This window comes from Phlebotomus papatasi, chromosome 3 (genome assembly GCF_024763615.1).
Source record: "Phlebotomus papatasi isolate M1 chromosome 3, Ppap_2.1, whole genome shotgun sequence".
NCBI classification, from domain to species: domain Eukaryota; kingdom Metazoa; phylum Arthropoda; class Insecta; order Diptera; family Psychodidae; genus Phlebotomus; species Phlebotomus papatasi.
The window spans coordinates 67,580,075-67,594,839 of record NC_077224.1 but is presented as its reverse complement, the minus strand read 5'-3'; the positions used below and the strand labels follow the sequence as shown (position 1 = coordinate 67,594,839).

The following is a 14,765-nucleotide window of genomic DNA, read 5'->3' as shown; positions in this document are numbered from 1 at the left end:
TATCAAATTAAAAAAAAACAAACAATTTGACTACAGTAAATAAAATTTGATTTCTAATTTTATTTACTATTCTAAATTTGAAACAAAGCAAAGTTTCAAATTGTAACTCAATCACTGAGAAAAAAAGAGGGTGCGATTAACTTTTTTCCTTGTAACCTTAACACTTTTTAGGTGTATAAATACATCAACATTTTTTAATGTTAATTTTACACCTTTTTAAGCGTAAAATTAACATGAAAAAGGGTACCTTTAACCCCTAATACACCTAATAAGGGTAATATTTACACCGATTTCGGATAAATACTGCAGGGTAAAATTAACATTTTCGGAATGTTATTTTAACTTTTTTGGATTTCTCTCAGAGATTTAATAAAAATTGGGCAAAATTTTGTATTTGCAGAGTACATCAGCAAGAGGCTGAGAACAAAATGTCTCTGCACAACTTGGCGATGGTATTCGGTCCCACCCTCCTGCGCCCTGGACCAGTGACAGGAAAGCAGAAAGATGGCCTGGAGACGAGTACGGTGGGAGTAATGGCTCAAGCTGGGATCCTCTACAGTTTCCTGCAGGCTCGCTTGAAGTGATGAAGAGGCTTTTCCTGCGCCAGGTAAAAGAAGCAAAATCCCGCGATTTTTGGGCACTTTTAATCCCAGAGTTTCCAACGTAATAATCACATTCAAGTATATTTTCTCTATGATTTTTACGTCTCTTGTATACATTTTATATATAAATAAATATTTATTTTACCGTAGAATTTATTGAATAATTTTTTTTCTCATTATTATTAGTATCGCGACCATTTTACACATTCATCGAATTATTTTGTAAGAGTGAATGAAGATAAGCACCACAAGAATATCGGAACTTGTTATCAATTTCCTTTTAAACAGTTTTATAAAGAATAATATTGTGTATCTTAGAAGAGAAGGCAATCAAATAGATAAAACAAAAAAAGAATAAACCGAAAAATATCTTAAGGAACTTAATAGAAAATTCATTTAGAGACAAAATATCAATTCTTCACCATTTCATGCACTTTTAATCCAATTTTTCAATTAATTTTCTTATGATTCCTTTTTCATCGAATGTTTATAATTTGTATAGATTTTTTTTAACTTTGTATTTAGTTGGATTTGAGGCTTGTAAAAAAATCTGTTGCATCTCCCAGAATTTTCCATTGAATGGATTGCTGAAGGTGTGAAAAAAAAATGAAAGACTTTTAACAAAAATTTGAAGCCTCATTCCATGAAAAAGAAACGCGAAAGAGAAGCAAAACCTACATCTAGTCACGGATTTAAATATTGTTGATTTTTGTTTAATTACTTTTTTCATGAAAACCTTCATAATTTTGAAGATAAACACACTGCAAAAAAAACACGTAAAGAAATGGTATAGAAATAGTGGAAATATTGTAATTAGAACCAGCAAAATATGAATAAAATTAATAAAAAAATAGAGCCTGACACAGAAAATTAAAAAAAAAACTTTTACTTATTAATTACTTATTGAATGTAGACTATTGAACCTGTAGACTGGTTTCCGGCATTCAACTGTAGACTTTTGAATTTCAATAAAAATTCCAATTTTTTTCCAGCAAATATAATTCCAGCAAAAATTTTTGAATAAAAACACAAATTGTGCAAAAAGTAAATAAAATTAAAATATAGCGATAAACTGGGAATAAATATACCTGCAATTTAGGCATTTTTTGTAATTTTGAGCGATAAAATTAGAGTCTCGAGAAATGCTAAATTTTCCAATTTTGTACGTTTGACCTTTGGTAGAGAGTTTGTATGATGTAAAGTGAAAATTATGATAAACAATAAAAACCATCAAGATATTTCTGAAATTATTTTTATTCAAAAAAAAAAAGAAAAGATAAACTGCCCTTGAGCTTAGTAAGCCCACATCTTGACGACTTTATCCTTCCCTCCGGAAGCCACTCTGGAACCATCAGGAGCCCAATCGACAGCAAAGACTTCATCAGCATGCCCAGGAAGATCCTGGGCAAGTTTTTTCGTCTGCACACTCCACACTGAAACGGAAAAGAGAATATATCGTCTGATTTACTAATTCCACTTTACTCGACGAAGAGGTTTTACTAGAATTTGAGGTTATGCTTGAGTTAACCTCGTAAAAAAATCATATAAAAAATATCCAATTTAAATTCAACCTTATTTCAGAATTTATACAATTTTTATTTCAGAAATTAACACACAGAATCAAGAGGATCAAGATATGTCTTACATGTTAGATTATAATTTGAAGCTTCTTTTGAATAATTTGAATAAACTTCTACAAGAATTTAGAAATTCGATACTAATTTCTTCTACACTGAGAAAAAAAGAGTTTGCGATTAACATTTTTTCCTCACAAATTTAACACTTTAGGTGTAAAAATATATCAACATTTTTTAATGTTAATTTTACACCTTATTAAGGGTAAAATTAACATGAAAAAGGGTAACTTTAACCCCTAATACACCTAAAAAGGGTGATATTTACATCGATTTCGGATCAATAATACAGGGTAAAATTAACATTTTCGGAATGTTATTTTAACTTTTTCGGATTTCTATCAGTGTCTGAGCTAACCTCGTAAAAATCCAAAAAAAATCTTATAAAAACTATCCAACTTCACTGCAACATTATTTCAGAATTTACAATTTTTACTTCAGAATTTAACAAACAGAATAAAGAGGATCAAGATATGTCTTACATTGTAGATTAGAATTTGAAACTATACTGAATAAACTTCGACAAGAATTTAGAAATTCGATACTAATTTCTTCTACACTGAGAAAAAACGGGGGTACGATTAACTCTTTTTCCTCATAATTTCAACAATTTTAAGGTGTAAAAATTTATCATCATTTTTTAATGTTAATTTTACACCTTTTTAAGGGTAAAATTAACATGAAAAGGGTGACTTTAACCCTTAATACACCTAAAAAGGGTGATATTTACACCGATTTCGGATCAATACTGCAGGGTAAAATTAACATTTCCGGAATGTTATTTTAACTTTTTCGGATTTTGTTAGTGTACCTGTTTACTATGTATTTTCAACACTCCTATTGAAATGCCTATTTCCAATCGCTATACCTACAGTAGAGTTCCTCAAATTTGAACATTTGGGGGGTATAGATGACATTTCTCACTCCTCAAATTTGAACAATATTTTCAAATCGTAACGGAATTCATGTAAAATTCACTTTTCCTAAATTAAGTAAAATAACTTTAGAGAATTTTATCAATTGAATTTGTTGTTAAATAGGTGGAATTTGCTGAGTAACTTAATATAATACGACAATATTGAGGAAACACCAGACAAAAATAGTTTTAATTCAGACTCCATGCAAAATTTCTTATACATAACCTTATATTTTACATTTTGAATGCAACCGTCGTTCAAATTTGAGGAGTTCAAATTTGAGGAACTCCGACTGTACATATTTTTTTGAGGTTAGGCTTAATATAACCTAAAACTTTTCGAATGATTCTGATAGATGAAAATAAGCAAATCTCGGAAATAATTCAATTTAATTCAATTTATTGAGAAATAATTAGTACAAGCTGTTCTCTGTACAAAAAAGTTCCCTAAACAATTGATTGTGCGGGATTTAAAGAGTATACGTGGTAGCCACAAATCTGAGGATAAGCTCCCTCTCAACAAAAAGGTAGTTGCGGAGAATGCGACACCCCGAACGAACCCGGCACATGGAGACATGAAGCCCTAGTGGACGAAACAGACATCACAAACTCCGCGAGATACCGTGGCCCACTAGTGTACAATGATCGGGAGACAAAGTCAACAGCACGAGCCTCCAGATAAGGGTCAAGAGGAAGGCCAAGGATAGAGGTAACCCAAGGAGAAAATAATGCTCATAAAAGTTCGTTTTCCCCTTCGCTGTATTTTTCTTATCTAAAAATTGATGGAAGAACGTTCAAAACACTTTGCAAAATACTCGAAGAGAAACCAAATGTTGAGGTACAGTAGACTCTCGCTAATTCAGCTTTTTTAAGATCGGGCTACTTTTTAATTCGGGCGGCAGTTAAATTCAAAAAAAGTTTGTTGACATTTTTCAAAATTGGTTATGATTATCAAATAAAGCAAAATATGCTCAAATTTGCCATGGTTTGTCTTAGTGCTGATGTGTTTTTGCATTATTAAGGAGTTTTCATGAAATTTACCACAAATATGAGTATGTAAACTCGATATGTGTATACAGATGAATAAAAAATCATTGCATTTCAAAAAATTTGTCACCCGAATTTCTCTCTAATTCGGTTGAAATTTCGGTCCCAAATGCCCGAATTTGAGAGAATCTACTGTACAATCATTGCAAAACACATTTTCCAAACTTTGCTTTACAATAAAATTATAAATTCCTTTCGTTGAGAAAACGAAGATTTATAATAATGATCCTTAGGTCGGCTTAGACAGAAAAATGAATATTTAAAAAAGATAGGGAATTGGTAATTTCGAGACCTTTCCAAAAAATCCAAATTTAACCAAATCGGTTGGAAATAGATTCACTATTTTTAATACATCAAAATAAAATGCTTAATACACATTGCAAAAAATATTTCAAAACATTAAATTATGTTGCACAATATTTTCAAAGAAAAATTCGAAAGTTTGTTTTTAACAAACTTCAAAAATTTTGAAAGAATAAAGAGCACGTATATTTAAAAATCACAGAAGAATATCTAGTCTAGATGGAGCCTAGTTCATTTATTTAAGAAGAAGTCTCTGATATGAGGTTAGGCTGAACATAACATTGAAAAACTTATTGAAACTTTATAATGAAAGGTAACGAGTAATTTACTTTTAGTAACTTAATTTTCTTCAAAAACTGTACTAAAATCAGGGACTGGATCAAATGTTCAGAAGTTATAAAAAAAACATTATTAAAATTAGTACATCATTATGTTGGTCTTTTAAATGTTTGAATTGCTGATCTCACGAGTGAGTGAGAGGTTATATAGAAATTTGAGGTTGCATTTCTAAATTAACCCTTTAAGGACGATTGGAACACCGGTATCCCATAAAGAAAATAATTTTTCCTGACTACCTAAAGTTATTTTTTTTCTTATGTCTGTACATAATTGTAAAGTAGAAGATTGAAGGAATCTAGAATATTTATTGCAAGTCTCTAGCTATTTGATATATAGTAAATATTTAAGCTCAAAAATAGCGAATTTTTAAATTCTCAAATTCATAATTGATTTTATTTTTTTTTTGTAATTCTAATGTTTTTTAAGCAAAATCCTTTTGGCAATAAAAACTACAATACTCATGCGTAATATTTTTCATTAAAGCGAAAAATATTATTCATTGGTATTGTCAGAAAAATTACTTGAATTTTTGGGCTATTTATGGCCCTATTGTTCATAGAAGCATAAAATACACCGAATCAGACTCTGTTGGACTTTCCAAGGTTAGATGTAAGACTTATCATTGATTATGTTTCTCAGTTTAATTTTTATTGTTGTTTTTCAGTCCGTATAAAGTGTCTCGTCGTTAAAAGGTTAAAGGGTTAAGTACCATACAAGTACAACTTTTATGATAACCTTTTTTTATCAAAAATAAAAAAATTTGATCAATGAAATTACAGAGATAAGGTGTTTAATAAAAAGTAGTATTTTTTAGATTTGTAAGAGAAAGTGGGGCAGTTCACGCAGTTGAACTTCTTATCAGGACTGAATTGCTAAACGAATATCAACCATATTAAAATTAACTGTAATGCGCTAGTCTCTTTTAGCTATTGACTATCTGAAAGTATATAGGACAATTCCTAAATAATTATTTTTCGTCTAAAAAATCTTGATTTTCAAAAATAATGCAAATGTGAAACTACCCCACCAATGATTTATATCTTTGAAAAAAGTAGCAAAATCGTTTTTTTTTTAAATTAGTGTCTTGATGATTTAAAAACTAAAATAAATAATACAATATGAAAATGATAATAAGTTTTATTTCAATTATTAAATTCCCAAGAATTTTTTTTTGTATTTTTATTAATAAAATTAGGTTAGGTTATGATAACCTCAAACGCAACAATGATCTCTTTCGTTAAATAATATAGGAACCCAGTAAGAGAATTATGTAACAGTATGACAATGTCATATGACAAACTTTCTTGGTAAATTCTAGAGAGAGTAAAATAAACTTAAATCCCAGTGATAATTAAATTGTCATTGCAAGCAACACTATGAAGCTTTTAGTAACTGATATGAGATGGATTTTTGATTATTTCTTCCGCATTTACCACTTTAAAAAAAAATTTGTCATATGACATTGTCATATTGTTCAGAATTCCCCTTTATAGTTTCATTGTTCAAAACACGAAATATTTTGGCATTATCTTCAAGGTCTTCAAGTGTATGCAATTTTTGTGACTGATTTTGTTAATCCTAATAACCTCAAATATTGAAAAAATCGACCACTTTTAATAAAATAATTTTTTTTTTAGGAGAAAGGACATGGCCGGACGAAAGTTTGGATTTTTTAAATATTTTCTTCAGTTTATCGTTTATTCAGGATTTCTGGTTATTTTCAAATAACCTCATATTTGCCATAAAATTGGGGCAGAATTGTACAACAGTGCGGTGTTCTGTTATAGTTTTCCTTAGGAAGGATATTAAACAAATTATTCAGAGTAATAACCTCTCTCTTCTTCCTCCAAATTCCTTGAAATATTTGTGAGTCAGATTCAACATATTTCCCACAAAATTTCACTTACTGGCTTATCTGCCCCGGTATCCCCTATATGATATCAATACGTTTTATGTAAATATTTCCATTTTACTCACCTTTGATAGTTGAATCCTTACTGCCACTGACCAAAAGCCTGGAATCTGCTGACCAGGCCACTTGATAAACTGCCTGCACATGGCCCCTGAAAGCACAAATAAAAGCCCCATCGTGAGCCCTCCAGAGCCTCACGGATTTGTCAAAGGAAGCTGAAGCGATCATCTTAACATCCGGAGAATATTTAACTTCATTCACCACATTTTGATGCCCTGTCATCCGCGTGATGCACTTGGTGCGATTGGACTGCCACAGGTATAGTGTCCTGTCGTCTGAGCAGGAGACAAAGGATTCAATTCCATCAGGACAAACAGCCTTGAATCTTGCAAGAGCTGATTCCTTCATTTCCTCCTTGCTGGCTGAATCTCTCTTGTAGATTTTTCCTTTGTCCGTGACCGGATGGAAAGGTCCTGTTCTTATGACGTAATCTGTGCTGAGAGCCAGGCAATTGACCCAGTGCCCATGGCCAGTTAGAGTCCGGCAGAGAGATCCTGTGCTTGCTTTCCAGACTTTTATCGTTCTGTCCTGAGACGCTGTGTAAATCAGACCAATGCCTCCCCAACGGACATTTGTCACAGCCTGCGTATGTCCTGCTATGACCATTTGGCACTGCCCCAGCATCACATCCCAAATCCTAACGTCATTGTCAGCTCCAGCACTGGCAATCCTCCTGCATTCTGCATTCTCATGGTATGGTTCCCAGCTCAAGCACTTGATATATTTCTTATGACCCACCAGTGGACGTCCCAGTTGCTTTCCGGTGTCTGGACACCAAACCCTTATTGCTCCAGCTTGACACGAACTGGCAATCTTTGAGCTATCCGGAGCCCAAGCTATACACAGAACAGGCTGTGTATGGCCAGAGCAAGTGTAGTGAGGGGTTTCTGTGTTCAGATCCCACAATCTAAGAGTCCTATCACCTGATCCACTGGCCAAATGCTGCCCATCCGGACTGAAACTCAGGGAAACGACAGCTTCTGCGTGTCCGGGCATTGAACTTGTACATCTTGTCACCGGACGCACCCGAAAAACTGCTTGAGGCTGATAGACAATATCCACAACATTCTCTGTATCTGTTTTCTTGAGATTTATGGTCTTTTCCAGGCTCTCCTTGATCTCTTCTTCATTGACGAAGAATAGAAACGGAGTTGGTTCTTCATTTTTCAGCAGGGCATTGCAAATGAGACCAAGTTGGGTTGTTGTTGTGACTGTTGGAAGGTCTAGTGGAGGTCCAGCTTCCTCCCCGGTATCTGACACAAGCCGGACTTGCAGAGTTTGAGGCAAATTCTTTTCTATTTCCATGATATCCTGGAATTTTCTACGGATCCGGGACAAAAACTTTTGAGGTTATGCCCCTTTAAAAACACTTTTAACTGTTAAACCACTTATGTATCCACCAATTTTGATATTTTACCAAAACACACTCAATTACTAGATCTGATTTTCTAATTTTCACTAAAATATTTAAAGAAAATACTAAATATTGAAGAGAAAACACTTTTCGCGTGATCCCCATGCAAAATGTAAACACGAGGGATTTTTCTTTACTATTTTATCCACTGGCGCTGCAGTCGAGTCGCTAACCTGTCAGCAAAATTTTCCAAGATAAAAAATACCTCAAATTAATTCAATTAAAATATGCCCTAATTAGGCAATTAAATTAAATCCTGTGGATTCCAATCAGTAGTATAATCTCTAAATTATCGTGCTACACTGTGAAAAGTGATTCACTACGGGTGAAAGTATGGTAGAAAGGTGATTAAAATCTGTGACTATCATGTTTACACTTTTGCACGGTTTTTATAAATATCTCAAGCAAAAGGACGAATATTGTGTATTAATTTTAGGACTAGACAATGCTGGAAAGACAGTAAGTAGAGAATGTCCAGGAAAAACTTGAAGAACCCCAAAAATATCAAACATCTATTCTAACCTCACTTTCACAGACTTACCTGGAGGGAGCTAAAACGAAATTCACGAAAAACTACAAAGGGATGAATCCCAGTAAAATAACCACAACTGTGGGATTAAATATTGGCCAAATTGACATTCAGGGAATACGTTTGAGCTTCTGGGATCTGGGAGGGCAAGAAGAATTGCAATCACTCTGGGATAAGGTGAAATTTTTTAGCTTATTCCCTCTCAAAGTGGAAGATTTCTTATTATTTCCTTCGGATTCTCTTGCAGTATTATCAGGAATCACATGCAGTGATCTATATTATAGACTCCCACGACAGGGATAGAATGAATGAGTCACAGGAAGTCTTTGGTAAGTCAGGATAATCCATATACGCTTCCATGAATTTTCTCTAAAATATTCCTTTGCAGATAAAATGATTTCAAATGACCATCTGTCGGGAGTGCCACTCCTCCTTCTGGCCAACAAACAGGACCTGCCAGATTGCATGGGAGTGCGGGAGATCAAGCCAGTTTTCCAGCACACGGGGCACTTAATTGGGCGCCGAGATTGTCTCGTAATGCCCGTTTCGGCTTTAACTGGGTAAATATTATGCAAAGAAATTGTACCAGTTTATATGCTGTGCACGTTTATATACACTAAGAAATCCTAGATCTAAAATATTGAACCTTACAAAAACAATGTTCATGTAAACTTTTGCAATTTAGACAGCTTTCTGAATCCGATTTTCCTATTCGTCACGATTATTCGCATTCGTAATATATTTTGTAAACCAAACCAATTTCACGTTTTTTTTTTTAATCAAAAATATCTTTGTTCAGGAGTTAAACAAGCTCCGGCAAAAAATATACTAGATTTGGATATCCTTGTGAAATCATTCACAAAAATCAGTGATTTTATTAAGAAAGGAATTAATTAATTAGGATTTTATTAATCGCCAAAAAGTGTTTAATTAAAAATTATAATATTTCCTTTCAATATGGTAACTTATATTGAGAAACCCTTGTCAATTGTTCGAGAAATGCTTTGCGAAATCCGAGAAACTCAAGAATTGAATCACGAAACCCGAGAAACCTAATTTCATCGTGAAACCCGCGAAGCCCACTCTTTTCATCAAGAAACCCAAGAATTTCATCGCGAAACCCGAAAACCCCAAGAATTGCATAAAGAAACCCAAAAATTGCATTGCCAAACTCGAGAAACCCACTGTTTGCATCGCGAAACACGAAAAGAAAAACAAAAAATGGATAGCGAAACACGAGACACTCATTTTTTATATCGTAAAACTCGAGAAACGAGAAATCCATATCAAGAAATAGGAATGATTTACCCCTTGTCTTCCACAAAGTAGTATACCGGAGATATTTCATTCAAAAAAGCAATACAGAGGGTACCGCGATTATGCATATTTTTGGGACAGAATAAAGCTGCGCGAAATGTCTATGCATACAAATAAATTTGCATTGCCGCATGAGATATCTTTCGAATAAGTTATAGGAACACCGCGTTAAAGAACAAAAAAATCTATTTTTAATACTGGGGATATTTTTCTCAAGTCATTAAAGGACTACTTTAAATAAAAATCCTTTCCTGCTAGCAATTTGGATATCATTTGATTTTTCAAAATCACCTAATTGACGTTATTTTAATTGATTAGTAAATTATGGTCATTAGTAGGATAATAAATTTACCTATTGTGAACCCATAGGACGATTCAAAAATTAGGTTATTTTAACTTTTTTTTAGAGTGTTTTTAATGCTATATGTTGGATTATATTGAAATATATTGGATTCTTATAAGAGATACAGTAGACTCTCTCAAATTCGAGCATTTGGAACCGAAATATGACCTGAATCAGAGAGAAATTAATAGGGGAAAGTGAGTCACCTTTAAATATGACTTTTTCTCTTATTTTCTTAAATGAAACTGAGCTCTATCAACATCTAATTTGCTTTACAATTGGTCTGTGGAACTTAATTATATCATGGTAACGTCCAATTCTATTTAAAATAGGAGAGAAAACGTACAGTTTCAAAATTCCTTCAGCCACCTTGTCTTATATCTGCTCCCAACTCGAGGTTTCTTCATAATGGCTTGTATACTTCTCTAGGGAGACTTTTTTGTTGTTATAAAATTTTAAAAATGTTCAAGGTATTTTTAGCAAAGTTCACAAGAAAATATTAAACAAAATGAAAGAAAGGAACTAGAAAGTAGAAATTCTTCAAATATTTCCTCGAACATTTAAAGCGGTTAAATAGCATTCAGTTTTAAGCTTTCTTTTTTTTTCTACAGAAAATAAATTGCTAAATTTGTCAATCTAATAAAAAATTAAAAGATATGAAATATATTTCGAAAACAAATTCTTCTAGAAATCTACTGCTATTTTTATTATAAAGATTACAAAGCGTTAAACCGAAAAGACAAATTATTTGTAAGAATACAAATCATTTAGTAAAGAAATATTTTTAGAGTGGTAGATATGCATTCGTGAAATGCATAAGATCTGCAGATTTGCAGTTTTCTTCACGTCAGAACACTTTAAGAAACACTAGGGGAGACTGGGGCAATAAGCAACAAAACGGATATTTTATTTTTTTTACAAGCTACCCGAACGCCTCAGAAATTTCTAATTAGCGCAATTTTATAGGAAAATTTACCGCTCTAAAACTTTCTGAAAGTAATTTTCCTCAATTTTTAAAGTTGTTTTATTAAAAGTAATTTTCTGACGATTCTCAAAAATTCTGGGGCAAATAGTACCAGGCAAGGGGCATTATCACATTTTCATTCGCTTTATTACGAGCTTCCGTAAATTAAAAAAAAATACCTTGATGACATTTTTATAGGTAATTTATTCCCCTACACTTTTGTAAGACAACGTTTTCTCAATCTGAACGAGAAAAGCGTTTTCCAAGCTATTTTAGAAAAAAAAACACGCACAAATGACTGCAAATCGTTTGACTAATGTAAACAAGCGACGAGACATGACAATGACCTTTCTTTTCGCCGTGAGACATCAGAATCGGTTTTTGTGACTTTTTACCCCAAGTGGAGGTTTTTAATAAGAGGTTTTCTTGAGAAGAGGATCTTTGTAAATTTCTAAAATAGATAGCGGCTTCGTTATTCAAAGAATCCAAATCATTTAAGAAATATTCACCAGTGCATCAATTTTGAAAAATAAGTAGGTAATAGTTGATATCTTCTGCAAGGAAAATATTTCAAAAATAGGGCTAAAAATTTCGATATTTTTTTATTTTCTAAATTCCTTGTACGACATTGAAGAAGGTATATGGAGGCTATCTATGCAGAAAAATTTAAGCCGCTATCTTTTTTATCTTGGAAGATATTGAATTTTGAAATTTTCGATTTGTGACTTTTTGTCCCGGTCTCCCCTAAATTTCCATGTTTCTGGAAATCCAAATGACATGTTATTTTTTTTCGTTGAAGCTAATGAGTTTCACGTGAAAAAATATTTTCACATGAAATAGTGTTAATTCCAAGAAGTGGATATGTGATTCTAAAACAATTTCTCGGTACGTGGTTTGTGTTTCTAGAATAAGTTACCCCTCATACTCTTTTATTACACATTTGGCGCCTTTGAACTTGCCAGAATGAAAGTTTTTTTTTTAAATTAACTCTTTCGCGTCACACTTTTATTCAGCAAGTGAAATCATGTAAAATTGAGTTTTTCCTAATGCTTTATGATTAAATATAATAGTTCTGAGAGGACAAAAATTTTGCATTGCGTGAAAACTCAGTAAAAGTTCGGGTCATATATGACTCTATTGTCGGCAAGGAAAGTATACACACCATTTTGAAAATCTATATCACGGGCTTTCTAAGAGTTTTTTTTTGCTTCAAGTTATTAATTTGGCCAAAACCATAACAAACTGGATTGTTTTTATGAACACTGTACTTCTGGTGTTCAAGGAATCTTCCTGGTAATCCCTTGAACTGTCTCTGTCACAATATATTGAGTGGTATTTAGCAAAAATTAACTTATCTACATATTTATTCACACACAATACAATTGCATATTATGGGACGCTTGCAGAATACTCTAAAATATTGCAAAATATGCTATAATTTATTAGATATAAGATTAAATGTTCAGGAACAAGATATATTCCTTCTGGATTTTATAAAGAAAAAAATGTCCCAACTGTTCCAACTACATTGTTGGCACGAAAACACTTGATAAACTTTTCCCTTGCCGACTGGTATTTAGCAAAAATTAACTTATCTACATATTTATTCACACACAATACAATTGCATATTATGGGACGCTTGCAGAATACTCTAAAATATTGCAAAATATGCTATAATTTATTAGATATAAGATTAAATGTTCAGGAACAAGATATATTCCTTCTGGATTTTATAAAGAAAAAAATGTCCCAACTGTTCCAACTACATTGTTGGCACGAAAACACTTGATAAACTTTTCCCTTGCCGAATAGGGTCATATATGACCCGGAAAATTCTACGCGCTTTTCTGGAAAATTGAGAGTAGTTTATTATATCAAAATATACAACAATATACAATCTTTGGATGTTCTATTTTGTGTTTCTAAACAACTTTTTGCTGAAAAAAATAAATGAATATAAAAAATTTTGAAAAAGAAAAGTCATTTCACAAAGTTCGAAATTCGTGACTTTTGATCTCAAATATTTTCTTTTCCTGAATATATGGAGTCTTGAGAAAATTAGCCAAATATCTTATATCCTTCTATTATGATGTCGTGCACAAACCGATAGATTTCAATTAATGTAAATAGTCAAAAAAAAATTTTTCTCCCGGGTCATATACGACCTTAATGACGTGAAAGAGTTAAAGAATAGTTATCTATAGTAAACACTAAATCCTATAAGATTTCGTTTAGGAACATTTAACTAGAACGTACTTTATAGTACATTCAGTCCAAGTATAAACGAATCTGAATTGAAGTGATTATAAAATATTTTAGGTTTGGTTGTATAAATTTAGAAATGTGTATAAACGGGCACAAATCTGATGTTTGAATGAATCCGGAAGTTTCTTATCATGCTTCTTGTTCTACAGGGAAGGTGTTGACGATGGCATAAAGTGGCTGGTGGACGCCATCAAGCGGAACAGTGTTGTGAGACCAGCCCGAAGCACTGATTAATTTATAAATACAAAATAATTATCTCATTGTTTTCCATTCATTCGCCTCTCCTTTTTGTACAGATGAAAAAAAAAGAAATTGATGAAAGAAAATGAAAAATATAAATGATGTTCTGTTGGTAAAATTTTCCGGCTTCATGAGATCAAAAATGTTATTGGGGGCGGGGAATGGTGGAGAGAGGGGTATTTGGGGAGAAACTTCCATGCGTCCTCCAAGGTGGATGAAAGTGTGTAAACTTGCTGGAGAGATAGCAAAGAGATAAGCGCTTCGTGCAACTGATAAGCCCAATTCTTCGGCAATCCACACCGTGAATCCCGATTGTTGGCCACTCATTCTTTTTTCCCGTCGAGTAAATACGTGAAGGCAATGAGATGTGTAAATGTAGTTGGTTGATAAGAAATGGTGCCTTATCAGCTCCAGAGCCAACACACACTGCGAGACGTTTTAAGTTACCTGCAAAAGGAAATACACTTTTTAGGGGTACAATTAGTGTATCAAAGTGCCTCATTATTATTCTTTGTGGGTGACAAGTGGCGCAACAAACAACACCTGTTCCTCAGTATCCCCCGAATTGTGGAAAGTGTGTGAGGAAAAGTGTTCTTACCTCTGCGTGTGTGATATCTCCGTGGTCAGAGAGACAAGAGGAGTGTTTCCTATAATTGCATTTCAAAATGTATCCATATTATGAGCCAGATTGGAGTGTTCTTCCACCTGAGAACAATCGCAGGTGGGTGGGAGAATTTTCATTCTCCTGGCGAGATGTTGGTGAGTGGATTTCTGGGCTAAACCCGTGATGATGAAAATTTTTCTTATATTCAAATTGAGCGCGTTTTGAGGTGGGGAAAAAATGTGGGATAGAAATGTCAGATTTCTTGGATAATCTTT

General features: G+C 33.0%; 4 protein-coding genes across 10 annotated transcripts in view; 3 read left to right on the top strand and 1 right to left on the bottom strand.

The window, feature by feature from the left end:
* LOC129807275 (active breakpoint cluster region-related protein) overlaps window positions 1-1,840 on the top strand; it is a 75,696-nt gene extending 73,856 nt beyond the window's left edge. For both annotated transcript variants that reach the window (XM_055856425.1, XM_055856426.1), the window contains exon 9: window positions 401-1,840. In XM_055856425.1, coding sequence (XP_055712400.1) covers window positions 401-584 — 184 coding nt within the window. In that variant the 3' untranslated portion in view covers window positions 585-1,840. The remainder of the gene's footprint in view (window positions 1-400) is intronic.
* On the bottom strand, window positions 1,841-8,379 carry LOC129807278 (protein Notchless). Its single transcript, XM_055856443.1, has 2 exons — window positions 6,819-8,379; window positions 1,841-2,035 (listed from the first exon to the last, which is right to left on the bottom strand). The coding sequence occupies exons 1-2, from the start codon at window positions 8,116-8,118 to the stop codon at window positions 1,896-1,898; spliced, it is 1,440 nt and encodes a 479-aa protein (XP_055712418.1). The 5' UTR covers window positions 8,119-8,379; the 3' UTR covers window positions 1,841-1,895.
* Window positions 8,373-14,004, top strand: LOC129807282 (ADP-ribosylation factor-related protein 1). Its single transcript, XM_055856449.1, has 5 exons — window positions 8,373-8,686; window positions 8,763-8,933; window positions 9,004-9,085; window positions 9,145-9,316; window positions 13,796-14,004. Exons 1-5 carry the CDS (start codon window positions 8,594-8,596, stop codon window positions 13,878-13,880), a joined length of 603 nt encoding a protein of 200 aa, XP_055712424.1. The 5' UTR covers window positions 8,373-8,593; the 3' UTR covers window positions 13,881-14,004.
* Window positions 14,005-14,294: 290 nt separating this feature from the next.
* The window catches only part of LOC129807276 (AP-1 complex subunit gamma-1), a 39,960-nt gene continuing 39,489 nt past the window's right edge, over window positions 14,295-14,765 (top strand). For 3 of the 6 annotated variants that reach the window (XM_055856429.1, XM_055856430.1, XM_055856427.1), the window contains exon 1: window positions 14,323-14,607. In XM_055856429.1, coding sequence (XP_055712404.1) covers window positions 14,552-14,607 — 56 coding nt within the window. In that variant the 5' untranslated portion in view covers window positions 14,323-14,551. Of the gene's footprint in view, window positions 14,646-14,765 lie in introns of all 6 variants that reach the window. The other 3 variants (XM_055856431.1, XM_055856437.1, XM_055856433.1) reach the window with 3 other exon arrangements.